The sequence below is a fragment of the Ranitomeya imitator genome, chromosome 4 (genome assembly GCF_032444005.1).
Source record: "Ranitomeya imitator isolate aRanImi1 chromosome 4, aRanImi1.pri, whole genome shotgun sequence".
In the NCBI taxonomy this organism is placed as follows: Eukaryota; Metazoa; Chordata; class Amphibia; order Anura; family Dendrobatidae; genus Ranitomeya; species Ranitomeya imitator.
Genome location: NC_091285.1, coordinates 379,248,709 through 379,263,604, shown reverse-complemented (window position 1 = coordinate 379,263,604; position 14,896 = coordinate 379,248,709). Strand labels below are relative to the sequence as shown.

Here is a 14,896-nt window from a genome sequence, read left to right as displayed (position 1 = left end):
AGCTATAGCACACTATCACAGCTACAGCACAGTATCACAGCTACAGCACAGTATCACAGCTACAGCACAGTTTCCCAGCTACAGCACAGTTTCCCAGCTACAGCACAGTTTCCCAGCTACAGCACACTATCACAGCTACAGCACAGTATCACAGCTACAGCACACTATCACAGCTACAGCCAGGGCCGTATTTGCCACTAGGCACTCGAGGGCACGTGCCTAGGGCGGCGACATTGCGGGGGGGCGGCACCTGGGCAAGGATTTTTTTTTATTTTTTTTTTAAGTCACAAACGCGACCGACGCAAAACCCCGCCCCCCCGCCTGCCTCCCCGCGCCCCTCCCCTCCCCGCGCCCCTCCCCGCCTCCGCATCCCACCCACCCTCCATGAAGAGAGACGATACTCACCTCCTGCTCCAGCCTCCAGCGATGCCTGTTCTCACCGTCTGTAGCGCGTCCTGAGTGAGCGGTCACATGGTACCGGTCATTAAGGTCATGAATATGCGCATATTCATGACCTTATTGAGCAGTATCACATGACCGCTCACTCAGTCAGGAAGAAGGCACTGCGGCGGGACAGAGCGCCAGAGGGATGTCGGCGGCTGCGGCGCGCGCAGTGTGTGGGACAGGCAGCTGAGCTGAGTGACAGGTGAGTATGAGGACGGACGGGGGCGATGTTCTGCAGGGAGGGGGGGCGATGAAGCTCTGCAGGGAGGGGGGGCAATGAAGCTCTGCAGGGAGGGAGGGAGGGGGGGCGATGAAGCTCTGCAGGGAGGGAGGGAGGGGGGGCGATGAAGCTCTGCAGGGAGGGAGGGAGGGGGGGCGATGAAGCTCTGCAGGGAGGGAGGGAGGGGGGGCGATGAAGCTCTGCAGGGAGGGGGGGCGATGAAGCTCTGCAGGGAGGGAGGGAGAGGGGGCGATGAAGCTCTGCAGGGAGGGAGGGAGGGGGGGCGATGAAGCTCTGCAGGGAGGGAGGGGGGGGGCGATGAAGCTCTGCAGGGAGGGAGGGGGGGGGCGATGAAGCTCTGCAGGGAGGGAGGGGGGGGATGATGAAGCTCTGCAGGGAGGGAGGGGGGGGCGATGAAGCTCTGCAGGGAGGGAGGGAGGGGGGGGCGATGAAGCTCTGCAGGGAGAGAGGGAGGGGGGGCGATGAAGCTCTGCAGGGAGGGAGGGGGGGCGATGATGAAGCTCTGCAGGGAGGGAGGGGGGGCGATGATGAAGCTCTGCAGGGAGGGAGGGAGGGGGGGCGATGATGAAGCTCTGCAGGGAGGGAGGGAGGGGGGGCGATGATGAAGCTCTGCAGGGAGGGAGGGAGGGGGGGCGATGATGAAGCTCTGCAGGGAGGGAGGGGGGGCGATGATGAAGCTCTGCAGGGAGGGAGGGGGGGCGATGATGAAGCTCTGCAGGGAGGGAGGGGGGCGATGATGAAGCTCTGCAGGGAGGGAGGGGGGGCGATGATGAAGCTCTGCAGGGAGGGAGGGGGGGAGATGATGAAGCTCTGCAGGGAGGGAGGGGGGGCGATGATGAAGCTCTGCAGGGAGGGGGGGGGGCGATGATGAAGCTCTGCAGGGAGGGAGGGGGGGCGATGATGAAGCTCTGCAGGGAGGGAGGGGGGCGATGATGAAGCTCTGCAGGGAGGGAGGGGGGGCGATGAAGCTCTGCAGGGAGGGAGGGGGGGCGATGAAGCTCTGCAGGGAGGGAGGGGGGGCGATGAAGCTCTGCAGGGAGGGAGGGGGGGCGATGAAGCTCTGCAGGGAGGGAGGGAGGGCGATGAAGCTCTGCAGGGAGGGAGGGAGGGAGGGGGGGGCGATGTTCTGCAGCTGTCACGGTCCTGTAGAGTTATCGGACATGTTTGTCTTCTCTGTTGGGCGCAGATGGAGCAGATAACGGCAGGCGACCCCCATCCTCCGCGGAGTCCCGTCCACACTGGGAGATCCCGTGTCCGCAGTCGCTTGTGCCGGTGTCACCCGCGCGGATCAGCGCCGTCCTCCCGCGGAAATATCCGGTGATCAGACAGCGAGGCTTCTACTCTGATATTCTGACCTATAGCGCCGCTCCTCTGGTGAAAGTGAGTGCAGGCGTCACATGATCGGCAGCCGCGTGCTATACTGCACGTGTCCACGGCTACAGAGCGCTCTGTCCCCGCCGTTCTCCGGTGTCTCCTTGTGCTGCAGCTTCAGCCGCCATTTCCATTATATTGCAGGATGTCAGCGCCGGACCGAGCGTTCAACCGAATCTCCTGAGACAAGTGGACGAGGAGCGCAACACCCCGAAAGGTGAGCGGAGGATACTTGTAACAACCACAGGAAGGTAGACCCCGGCAACCAGATCCAACAGTCACAATAGGAGATGTCACAGCTCACCTCCTCCTCCTCCTTAAAGGGAACCTGTCACCGCCAAAATCGCGGGTGAGGTAGGCACATCGGCATCAGGGGCTTATCTACAGCATTCTGGAATGCTGTAGATAAGCCCCTGATGTATCCTAAAACATGAAAAAAAGACGTTATATTATACTCACCCAGGAGCGTTCCCACTGTTGGTCCGGGTCTGGCGCCTCCCATCTTCATCAGATGACGTCCTCTTCTGGTCTTCACGCCGCAGCTCCGGCGCAGGCGTACTTTGCCTGCCCTGTTGAGGGCGGAGTAAAGTACTGCATTGCGCAGGTGCCGGGAAAGGTCAGAGAGGCCCGGCGCCTGCACAATGCTGTACTTTGCTCTGCCCTCAACAGGGCAGAGCAAAGTACGCCTGCGCCGGAGCTGCGGTGTGAAGACCAGAAGAGGACGTCATCTGATGAAGATGGGAGGCGCCGGACCCGGACCAACAGCGGGAACGCCCCTGGGTGAGTATAATATAACGTCTTTTTCTCATCTTTTAGGTTACATCGGGGGCTTATCTACAGCATTCCAGAATGCTGTAGATAAGCCCCTGATGCCGGTGGGCTTACCTCACCCGCGATTTTGGGGGTGACAGGTTCCCTTTAACACCCTCCCATAGAAGTGAATGGTCCCCACAATACAGTCTGATGTTACTTACATATTACAGTGTCACCCGGGCTCAGTACATGGGGTGTCTCGCCCGTCACTCGGGCTCAGTACATGTGGTGTCTCGCCCGTCACTCGGGCTCAGTACAGTCATGGTCAAAAGTATTGACACCCCTGCAATTCTGTCAGATAATACTCAGTTTCTTCCTGAAAATGATTGCAAACACAAATTCTTTGGTATTATTATCTTCATTTAATTTGTCTTAAATGAAGAAACACAAAAGAGAATGAAGCAAAAAGCAAAACATTGATCATTTCACACAAAACTCCAAAATTGGGCCAGACAAAAGTATTGGCACCCTCAGCCTAATACTTGGTTGCACAACCTTTAGCCAAAATAACTACGACCAACCACTTCCGGTAACCATCAATGAGTTGCTTCCAATGCTCTGCTGGAATTTTAGACCATTCTTCTTTGGCAAACTGCTCCAGGTCCCTGATATTTGAAGGGCGCCTTCTCCAAACTGCCATTTTTAGATCTCTCCACAGGTGTTCTATGGGATTCAGGTCTGGACTCATTGCTGGTCACCTTAGAAGTCTCCAGTGCTTTCTCTCAAACCATTTTCTAGTGCTTTTTGAAGTGTGTTTTGGGTCATTGTCCTGCTGGAAGACCCATGACCTTTGAGGGAGACCCAGCTTTCTCACACTGGGCCCTACATTCTGCTGCAAAATTTGTTGGTTAGTCTTCAGACTTCATACTGCCATGCACACGGTCAAGCAGTCCAGTGCCAGAGGCAGCAAAGCACCCCCAAAACATCAGGGAACTTCCGCCATGTTTGACTGTAGGGACCGTGTTCTTCTCTTTGAATGCCTCTTTTTTTTCTCCTGTAAACTCTATGTTGATGCCTTTGCCCAAAAAGCTCTACTTTTGTCTCATCTGACCAGAGAACATTCTTCCAAAACGTTTTAGGCTTTTTTAGGTAAGTTTTGGCAAACTCCAGCCTGGCTTTTTTATGTCTCGGGGTAAGAAGTGGGGTCTTCCTGGGTCTCCTACCATACAGTCCCTTTTCATTCAGACGCCGACGGATAGTACGGGTTGACACTGTTGTACCCTCGGACTGCAGGGCAGCTAGAACTTGTTTGGATGTTAGTCGAGGTTCTTTATCCAACATCCGCACAATCTTGCGTTGAAATCTCTTGTCAATTTTTCTTTTCCGTCCACATCTAGGGAGGTTAGCCACAGTGCCATGGGCTTTAAACTTCTTGATGACACTGCGCATGGTAGACACAGGAACATTCAGGTCTTTGGAGATGGACTTGTAGCCTTGAGATTGCTCATGCTTCCTCACAATTTGGTTTCTCAAGTCCTCAGACAGTTCTTTGGTCTTCTTTCTTTTCTCCATTCTCAATGTGGTACACACAAGGACACAGGACAGACGTGGCCATTATACAGTATGGAGCACTGTGTGGCCATTATACAGTATGGAACATCATGTAGGGCCATTATACAGTATGTGGAGCACTGCATAGCCATTGTACAGTATGAAGCACTGTGTGGCCATATTTTTTTTTTGTTTTAATGTATATGAAACAGTGTGATCAGCAGTGCTAAATGGGTGTGGTTGGGACTTGGATATGGGTGTGATTAGTTGTGAAATGGGTGTGGTCAGAGGCGTGGCCTAAAATTTGCCGCAACCTTTAGACCTTTTTCCCTTCAAAAGTTGGGAGGTATGGCACCGCATTTCCCAGATCACATCAAGTACCGCGAATCCCATAAGGAATGAATGAAACCAAACGCAGTGTTGCCGTAAGTGATCCGTTACGTGGCAGATGCAGAAAAACTGCCCGATCTGCTGCAAACGGCAACTTTCACATCAGTGATTCTTCCCAAAGTCACTGCCGATAGTGTCATACTCACCAGAGGGGGAGGCAGCGCTAAAAGTGCCTAGGGCAGCAGAAACTCTAAATACGGCCCTGGCTACAGCACAGTTTCCCAGCTACAGCACACTATCACAGCTACAGCACAGTATCACAGCTACAGCACAGTATCACAGCTACGGCACACTATCACAGTTGTGGCTTGCAACAAAACTGATAGTACATTGGAAAATTGAAATGGAAATGAGATGCCTTATTTACTGAAAGCCTAATACCTGCTCATTGGCAAAAAAGCAGCACAATTTATTTCTGAGCTTAAAAAAGTTGTCCAATTAAAACAATTCAGATTCAGATCAGGGAATTTTTATACCCGTTTCAGAAAGGTGTGATGAGTCGGATGCCCGAACGGCATTCCATTATCTGTGGGGCTGCCGAAAAAAGTCAATTTGTGGGTGTGTGGGTCCCAGTGGTTGAACCCCCACAGATCAAAACGTAATCACCTATCCGATGGATACATGATAGTTTTTTTTTTAATCAGACAACCCCTTCACATCTAAAAATGTATAGCTTAGGTTACTTACTCTCTCAGTCTTTCAATTTCTGCATGTGTGTATCTGCAAAACAAGAAACACTCCAAATAACCCCATAATCTGATGACGGCATGACAACTAAAGTGTCAAACTCCAGGGAATACCATTTACCAAATAAAAGAATTTTAATAATATATCATCCTATACTGCTAGAACATGGTTGCATAATGAAATAAACCTATATGCTAAAACTTGGATATCCTAATGATAGCAGATTGGTGCTGGTGCCATACCCGGTGCCCCCACTGATCAGCCGTTACCAGCTCTGGCTCATCAGTGTCAGCAGCCACTACACTGCTGGAGCTGGTAACATCTGGTATTGATGACCAATAACGTGGATAGGTCATCAATACGATAGTGACTCAGTGCCATAAAGTACACTGTAGGTAAAAGCTCACTGACATGAGATGAGGTTATGTGTCAGAAATTACAAGGGACACTTTGCTCTACAGTATCAGACATTTGCCTAGTCAAAAAAAAAACAGCATGATGGCTCATTCAGACTGCAGATTTAACCTTATGATCTCAGGTAAGATCCACAGTGTATTATAGTAAGGTAAATGGATGAGATTTTACAAATCCACGTTCTGTTCATTCTTTTGTGAATCTCTTACACTTCCAGAGTGGTATGTTTGAAATCAGTGGTGATTCAACAACCAAATCCGTAACTACAGTATATCGATGCAGAATTTATGGCTGATCTGCAGCAAGATCTACGGCAGATTTACAACACGTGAACTTATCCTTATTTTTCCCATTTCACAATGAAACAACAAGCCATATATGTATAGTAAGATAATGTAACAAATAATGATACCATGTCCATTACTAAGAAAATACTTACAATACAAAAATTGCCTTACTTTCCCACATGGTTCCTGTCATCATACATGCGAAGAACTCTCCTATACACAGCAAAGAGAGGACGGTTCAAGCCCCAGGCTATTGTCCGGTAGAAATCTTTCCTCTCATCCTTGGACATCTCAAAAATGATTTCAGTTGCATCTTTAATACCGTGAGCCTATATAAATGATGAGACTGATCAGTGAAACAAACATGACATCTTTGTGGTAAATGCATGTAAAAAGTTATAGCGGTGTTTTTTTCTACCCATTTTTATTTTACAAAGGGCTCAAGTGTGATGTAAAAATAGTAAAAAGGGCATACTCACCTGCTGATTCTCTGTCTAACTGCCCGGGTTCCCCTGACAGTCTCTTCTATTCCTCCTCAGGTGTGGTCGGCAAGTGAACACTGCAGTCAAATAGTGCCCCGGTAGTGAAAACTTCCTGCTCACCGCTGCCACCACTGATTGGCTGCAGGGGTCACAGGCTGACAACATTGGGAGAAGAAGAGGGGAGACGAGTGCGAGATCACTAGGCGAGTGTATGCTTTTTATTACTTATAGTGCACATGGGGACCTTTATAAATTAAAAAAGGGATAGACACCGCATTTAGGTATAAAAGACAAGAATATGGCAGAAAGTTGTCTTGGTTGTAGTTGCGCCCATTGCTGATTAGCTAAACATTCAGGTTTATTACGGATGAATAGGTTTAGCTGGTTTTGTGTTCGTACAGTGACACATACATAGTAACGACTACTAGTACCTTCAGGTATCGTTCGATGTTGCTCATTAAAAGTGAAATTTCCTCCTTAGACCACATGCCTTGCTTCCATCTGTGACCTTAAAAAAGGAGAGATTAATATCTGCCATCAAAACCATTCTGTGTACGGCAGCTATGTCCTGGACAATAAAACTGTCCCCAAGCAAGGTCCAGAATAACCTGGAGATGTGGATGAAAGGCCAAGAAGTAGCTTTACTTCTCCATGGGAGAAGAATGATAACTTGGACTGACAGGTAAAAGTTTGCACCGAAAATGTGGCTGATTTTATTTGCCAAGAGTTCCCCAGTAACAACTAAAAATACTGGAAGCCTTAAAGCTTATATTCAAGAAGGAAAACAAAATGAAGTTATGGAACCTAATCTTGGCACACTAATTTAAGTAGGTGAGAAAAAGGTGTAGAAATAAAGATTATTTATAAGTAACCTCCCGTTAGATTCCTGTTTCCTGCACCACGGTGATGTCTCCTCCTCTAGCCGGCTTTGTCTGAAACTCGGAAGAAACTACTAGAGGTCTTTCATGATATGGACACACATTGAACTTTTATAACACACATGCTGAGGGCAATTTACTTCCCATCGCTCACCTTAGTATGCTATTTTTATTCTGTTCTATTTAGCAATCTTATTTGTATTACTTAATCTGTGATTCAGCCATCATTTTCCTATGAGATGCTTTGAAAATTTTCCAAAATTGATAGCAATTTAATCAGGTTGCTTTGAAGCAGTTGTCTTTGGACTATGGCATTGTCCGTTAAGACGTTGTTGTGGTGTATGGCATTGCGGATTAAGCAATTGCCATCATTATACTAATAGTGCAGAGATTCTTTACATTGAGATCTCTCTCCTCGTCCATCCCATCATCCATGTCAGTGAGGGAGAGTAGGGAATAGTCCTCATTGTCATGGCTGGTGTAATGGTGCGTCTTTCCCAGTAGTGTCCTACACAGGAGATTGTGCTGATGCGGTGTTGGACTCTGAGGGAAAACTGGGAGGGTTTATGGGGAGATACAAGTTTGTGCTCACTGCTGGCTTGCAGCCCAGTGCAAGAAATGAGAGGAAATGTAGTAAAAAGGGAGCAGAGGATTCCGAAGAAGAAGTACAACAATGCTGATACTAGGGCACAGGAAGAGAAGCAGGAAGACACGAATCTTGGCAGAGAAGGTATATAGGCTTATAAAGGAGAATAATCCTTAAGCATTTATGGCAAATACTGTAACTGGTTCAGGGTAGTGGACAACCTCTTGAAATGAAAGGCAAATAAAACTCCATCTGGGAATCCTGCTTATGGATGGTATTATCTTCACCAGGCAACACAAAACGTTTTACCTCCAGATCACTTTCTTAAAGTTCATCATGTGACAAATACAAGGCCATGATGATTTCACACCAAGACCAGAGATCTACCTTTGTTGGTGAGAGAATCTTTGTCTTCTTTGCTGGTGAACCAGGCACGACTGACTGCTGACACCTCATCATTACCTGAAGGAGAGATGTCAGCAAGCTGCTCGTTTTGAAGTATCTAGAAAAAAAAAGAAAGAAAGTTGAATATTTATCAAACCCATTTTAATCACTTCAGATATTTTGTGACACAGTGACATGAATTTGAAATTATACATCTTATGTAAACGTCTGGAGTAGTGAAAATAAATATTAATGCATGTATTTTACAACATTAGAATCAGGTAGCAAAAACATGGAGAAGACAGACTAAATTACTTGCTGGTAATGGGATTTTCCAGAAGCCATGACAGCAGCACCTTAAAGAGGAGACTCACTATTCAAGGACAGGAGACCTACAGAATAAAAAGGCAAGACTTCTCCACCGGAGCATGAGAGGACACCACTTAAAGGTAACCTGTCACCAGGAATAACGCTGTTAACCTGCAGGTATGGGGTTAATCTGCAGGCTCACAGCGTTATGATGCTGCCTGGCGCCTGCAAGCACCTGAATGCAATGGAGAGAAAATGAACTTTATTCTCCCCGCCAGCATTCGGTATTTAGTCACGGGGCGGCGCCGGTGCTGGTTCAGCCACGCTCTGAGTATACAAAGCGGCCCCTGTGTCCGCGCCCCCGGCCCTGACTGACACTGGCTCTACATTGCGGAGAGAGTGGTTACACCGCTCTATATACTCAGAGCGGTGACTGAACCGGCACTATCCCTATGACTGAACACTTAATGCTGGTGGGGAGAATAAAGATCGGCTGCTAGCAGGCGCAGAACAGCATCATAACGCTGTTACCTTGCAGACTAGCTCCACATCTGCAGGTTCACAGCGCTATTAGTAGTGACAGGAATAGTTATTTACACCATTAAAAAAACAGCAAACTTTTTTCTTCTAAACATTGTGTGAATCCAACACCATGAAGGAAACAAAGTGACCACCCATTACCAGTGACCGGAGGGAATATAAGGGTGCTGTCATGGGTTCTGGAAAATCTCATTTCCGACAAGTAATTTAGTCTTTTCCGATCACCCATGACAGCACCATCTGAGATTTACAGAGAAACTTTAAACTTCGGGGCATGACCACAGCCTGTAGAGCCCTTCTCCTAAAGGAAACATCAGCAGAAGATACCAAATCAAGTCTGTAGGGTCTATAGAAGTTGCAAAGTGAAGACCAGCGTTACATATTTGCTCGACGGAGACAACTGCTTTCTCCGGCCAGGAGGTTGAAATAACCCTGGTAGAATATGAGATTTCACGTCTCCTGGAACTGCCCTATTATTTGCAGAATAAGCTTACCCTATCATTTCTTTATTCCATCTAGCTAGCGTGCTTTTAGGGGCTTTAATACCTTTTTAGAACCCTGAAAGGACATCAAAAGATACTTACATCTTTGCCAGGTTGTTGCAGCTGAGATATACTCTCAGACATCTCCTTATATCTAAAGTGTGGTATCTCTTCCTATGGATCTTCAGGATTAGCACAGAAAGAAGGGAAGGCAATCTCCTGACTTCTATGGAACTTGGAAGCTATCCTGAGAAAATAGGCTGGTTTCAGAACTACCCTATCTTCTAGGTTCTGTGTAGAGGATTAACAGACAAAGCTTGAATGTCACTAACTCTCCATGCCATAGTCAAAGTCATAGTCAGGAAGATATACTGTAAGGACCTTAAAAGATGTTGAATCCATGGGTTCAATTGAAGCCTTTGCTAGAGCCTTAATCACCAGATTAACATCCCAGGATGCCATCTTTGGATTGGAAGCAGGCCTAGATCCAACGCGCGCCTTAATGAACCTAGAAATCCACGGGTTGGCCAGATCATAGTTATATAAAACACTCAGCGCAGATAAATGGACCTTAAGAGTACCAGTGGATAGTCCTTATTCTAGCCTTTCTGGTGGAATTCAAAAATGGTTTTGACCTGTCCTCTACACCTGCCCCTCAGCTGATCAGAAATTCCCTAAATGTCCTGCCATATATTTTTGTCAATATTGTTTTCCTCCTCAGCAGCAATGTGAACAAATTTTATGCTGGAAAATGCAGGCTGGACACTTTAGGATGTAGAAATGGACCTTGAAACAGTAGATCTGAAATCACAGACAAGACCCACAGCTCGATGACTGACCTCATTCTCATTCAGTAAGCAAACTTGGAGGTGAAAGTGGAAATAAAACCTGTGCTGCCGAGGATCTAATATACGATAGGAAACCAAATGCGGTATGGATGCGGTTTTACTTGTAAACGCATTTCGAAAAAATTGAACAGCCAGAATTGCATTTTTAAGTTGGTGCACCTCCTCAAAATAATGAAAATAATGCAATATAAGGTGATCAAAAACATGTGTCCCAAAATAATATCAATAAAAATGGCAGTTAATCCCCCAATGAACAATGCCTCACACAGCTCCATCACTAAAAATTAAATAAAAAAAATAAGTTTATGGTTCCCAGAAAATGCAGACAAAAAACATTTTTTTCAAATTTTTGAATTTAATTTCAGCACTGACATAAAAACAAAACAACAAAAAAAAAACAAGTTTGGTATCACCATAATCGTATTGACATGGAGAATCAAGTTGCCAAGATATTTTTATCTCAAAATGAACAATATGAAAACAAAACCCAAAAAAACAAAGATGGAATTGAATTTATTCACCATTTTAACACACCACAAATTTAATCCTCTTAAATGGTAAATTAACCCCTTCCCTAGCACCGATCACAGGCATTTAACCCCTCTGATGCCGCAGTCACTAGTGACAGCAACATCGAGGAGCATCGCGCAGGGAGTGGGAGATGCAATCGTGTTGTCCTGATGGTCTCCATGGAGACCCCCAGCCACAAGATCCTTCACGGAATGGTATATAAAAAAAAAAAAGGCCATTTCTGAATTGCAGTTTTTTTTGTCATTCTGTCTCAAAAAAATCGGAATAGAAAGCTATCAAAAAATGTCTTGAAAAATTATAGCTCTCAACATATGGTGATGCAAAAACTATTTTTTGCAATAAAAAGGGTCTTTTCATGTGTGACAGCAGCCAAACATGAAAACCCGATATAAATCTGGCATTGCTGTAATCGCACCGACCCGAAGAATAAAGTCGCCTAATCTCTTATACCGCGTAAAAAATAAATAAAACCAATTCTTCACATGCTGCTGATTTTTTTCATTCTGCCTCCCAAAGATCGCAGTAAGGCTCAGCACACATTTATCCTGCGCTCTGCGCTGAGCGCTTACACCGGTGTTTCTGTGTAAATCTCTGAAATATGTGATTCAGACAGAACCCGCAAAGTATGGCGTTTCTTCCTTTCTGAGCTTCGCACTGTGCCTCAAAAGTAGTTTTCGATGACATGTGGGCTATAGGTGAACTCAGGAGAAATTGAGCAACAAATTTTGGGGTCCATTTTCTCCTGTTACCCTGATGAAAATGCAAAATTTGGAGCTAAAAAAGATTTATCTGGGAAAAATGTGATTTTATTTTCTTATTTTCACAGCTCTACGTTATAAACTTTTGTGAAGCACCTGTGGGTTCAAGGTGCTCAATACACATCTAGATACGTTTTGTGCAATATGACTCTCTGATTTAAGGGCATAAGAATTAAAATTTTGAAAATTGCAAAATTTTCTCCAAATTTCTGTTTTTTTCACAAATAAACGCAAGTCACATCACAGAAATGTTAACACTATCACAGAGTACAATATGTCATGAGAAAATAATCTCATAATCAATGGGATCCATTGAAGTGTTTTAGAGTTATTACCTCATACATTGACATTGGTCAGAAAGGTGAAAATGGGCTGCGGGGCGAAGGGGTTAAATGATGTCATTCAAAACAATTCATCCCCCCCAAAAAAACAAGAGCTTCAAATGTCAATGACAAAATACAAAAAAAAAAGATCATGGAAAAAGGGGAGTGAAAATAAAGCACGGAAATGAAAATTGGTCACTGACAGAAGGGATTAAGCAATAAGCAAAAGAGAACAGAAAATGGTGCTGCTATTGAAACATTTTTGCAAAGAACCAATAATTCCGGAGTTTGCATTACCTGAATTTGGGTTATGGAGTCTGCAGTGATGTCATCTTCTGTGACCTTTGTGGTAGCAGTCATGGTCACCTCGAAGCTCTGGTCCTGTTCTGATGCTGAATGGACATAAGCACAGAATATAGATACAGATATACACAGCAACACATATCGTGGACAGATCGACTGACTGACAGATAGAAACACATTTTCCTATAATGAATAGCCACATGTAATACAGATTGTTCCACCATACCCTAAGCGTATACAGCAGGACTGGAGTATGCCAGCTCAGCTGAGAATCATAAGATGTGTCGGAAGTAACCTCTAATATATCATAACTAGCGATAAGCGAACGTGCTCGAATAAGGTGTTATCTAAGCATGCTCGGGTGCTAACCAAGTGTCTTCAGCGTGCTCGTAAAATATGTTCGAGTCCCCGCGGCTGCAGGTCTCACTGCTGTTCAACAGCTGCAACACATGTATGGATTGTCTAACGGGAAATCCCTGCATGTGTCCAACAGCCGTGAGACCGCGAACATATTATTCGAGCGCGCTGCAGACACTTGGATAACACCTTATCTGAGCCCGTACGCTCAGCACTAATCACAACCACTTGTGTAATGTTCTCAGAGTACCAGGCATCAAGGGCACCAGCTTTAGTTTTGCCATGCTCAAAAATCTAATGCTCAGTTTAATTTCAGGGCTGTAACAATTGTGTTGTTTGTGGGGACTGTGAGTGGAAATGCATGAGAGGTTATTCTGGTTAGGAAAATGACAGCCTTACATAGCTGAAACCGGAGGTGGGACTGGAGCTTCAGTAATCCTCAATGTCACACTAGTATATGCCTGGCAGTGCCCACCGGCCTGTGATCTGGTGGGATTGGTATGGAGGAGCTTGCTGTCTGCACTGAGTAACAGGCAATCCATCAGGGCAAAGTTACATACATATTAGCTGTGGGGGGCACCATGGGCGGTCCCGAGAACCACCCTCAGTCAATGTTTGCACAGCTCTTCCCGACTGACAGCACTGACTTGACCGGTGCCAGTGATCCAGACCGCCCACATTGCACAGTGCACCTAATTTGCATATTACATCAGAGATGGTGCTATTTTGCGCTGCATATATGCTGCTCTACATGGAGTTGTACTTACTTTCTGATGTAATTTGGCACTAATAGACTTCCTTTAATCTTTGAAGCCATTTCTTAAAATATACTGTGTTTCTGCATTCTATCCGGCGGCAATAACTATTATAAATGTAATAGGGAAATCCTGGTACCATTTTGAGGACAATGGAGGATTAAATTTCCATCAAGGTCCTGGGTGAGAGTTAGAGCGTTTCTGGTGCTTGGTACTTTCACTGTTCCGGCCTCGTCTTCAGCTGTGCTCATACTCAACCTGCCGGAAAATACAGGTCAGATGGTGAGGAACAATGCACTCGTAACTCCGCACCCCGATATAACGACCACTGTGAACCAGACGGCCATGTAACAGAAGCCAGATCCTAAGATTGGACACGTTAGCCCCATACATCAACCCTCTACTTGATTCATGCTCATCTGCAACTTTGACAAAAGTTTAATCTCATTGGCAAACCATGTCAAAAGAAGCCATTTAACATTTTATTTTGTTCCCGTTTCTCCCCCGATTATTACATTTTTTGTATTTTTTAAATGCGCCATACGGTTCCACAGATATGGGCTTTTTTATATACTGCTAAATGTTATGGTCTTTGCAAGGGGGCGTGGCTCACAGAGCTCCCTGGGGGCGTGTCTTTGGGCAGTTCCGCATAATTACCCAGTGAGCCACACCCCTTTGGAAAGACCATAATAATGAGCACTAAATAAAAAGGCCCAGATCTCTTCAACCATATGGCGTATTTAAAGAAAAAAATAAATAATTGATTACTTAGGGGAGCAGTGGGTGTAAAATAAATGCAAAAACTGGCCACTTTTGTCTGGGAAACAGATCCTCTGTAAAAGAAAAATATTTTTTATTAGTCAGTAGGGCGAAAACAGTGATAAGATGACAAGAAGAGAAATAGCCCACACATTCGCTAGGTTTACATATTGTATTTTTTTTTTCAGTGGAAACAATCTGATGAACTAGATGAAGTTGTCTGTTGTGCCGATGCAGGACGGGCAGGAGAGGTTTACACTTCATTATAACCGCTTTGAGATTTCCAAACCCTGAGGAAGTTAGAAGAAGGTGCAAGAGATGAAACGTGCAGCAATGTGTTGAGATTGCTGTACATTATATTCATTTTATTGGGCGTTTTTAAGGTGGATTTTGGAGAAAGAAGCACTGGGAAGGAATGCCTGCACTCATCTCACAACTGCTAGCATGAACAGGACAAAGCTGG

At 45.7% G+C, this 14,896-nt stretch overlaps 1 protein-coding gene across 3 annotated transcripts in view; it reads right to left on the bottom strand.

Moving 5' to 3' along the window:
- Window positions 1-14,896, bottom strand: part of DMTF1 (cyclin D binding myb like transcription factor 1) — a 49,941-nt gene that overhangs the window by 29,758 nt on the left and 5,287 nt on the right. For all 3 annotated transcript variants that reach the window (XR_011320752.1, XR_011320751.1, XM_069765168.1), the window contains exons 2-7: window positions 13,814-13,932; window positions 12,557-12,651; window positions 8,472-8,586; window positions 7,052-7,128; window positions 6,310-6,467; window positions 5,438-5,470 (exon numbers count right to left, since the gene is read on the bottom strand). Coding sequence is in view for 1 of the 3 variants with exons in the window: in XM_069765168.1 (XP_069621269.1) it covers window positions 5,438-5,470; window positions 6,310-6,467; window positions 7,052-7,128; window positions 8,472-8,586; window positions 12,557-12,651; window positions 13,814-13,925 (590 nt within the window). In the remaining 2 variants the exon portion in view is untranslated. The remainder of the gene's footprint in view (window positions 1-5,437; window positions 5,471-6,309; window positions 6,468-7,051; window positions 7,129-8,471; window positions 8,587-12,556; window positions 12,652-13,813; window positions 13,933-14,896) is intronic.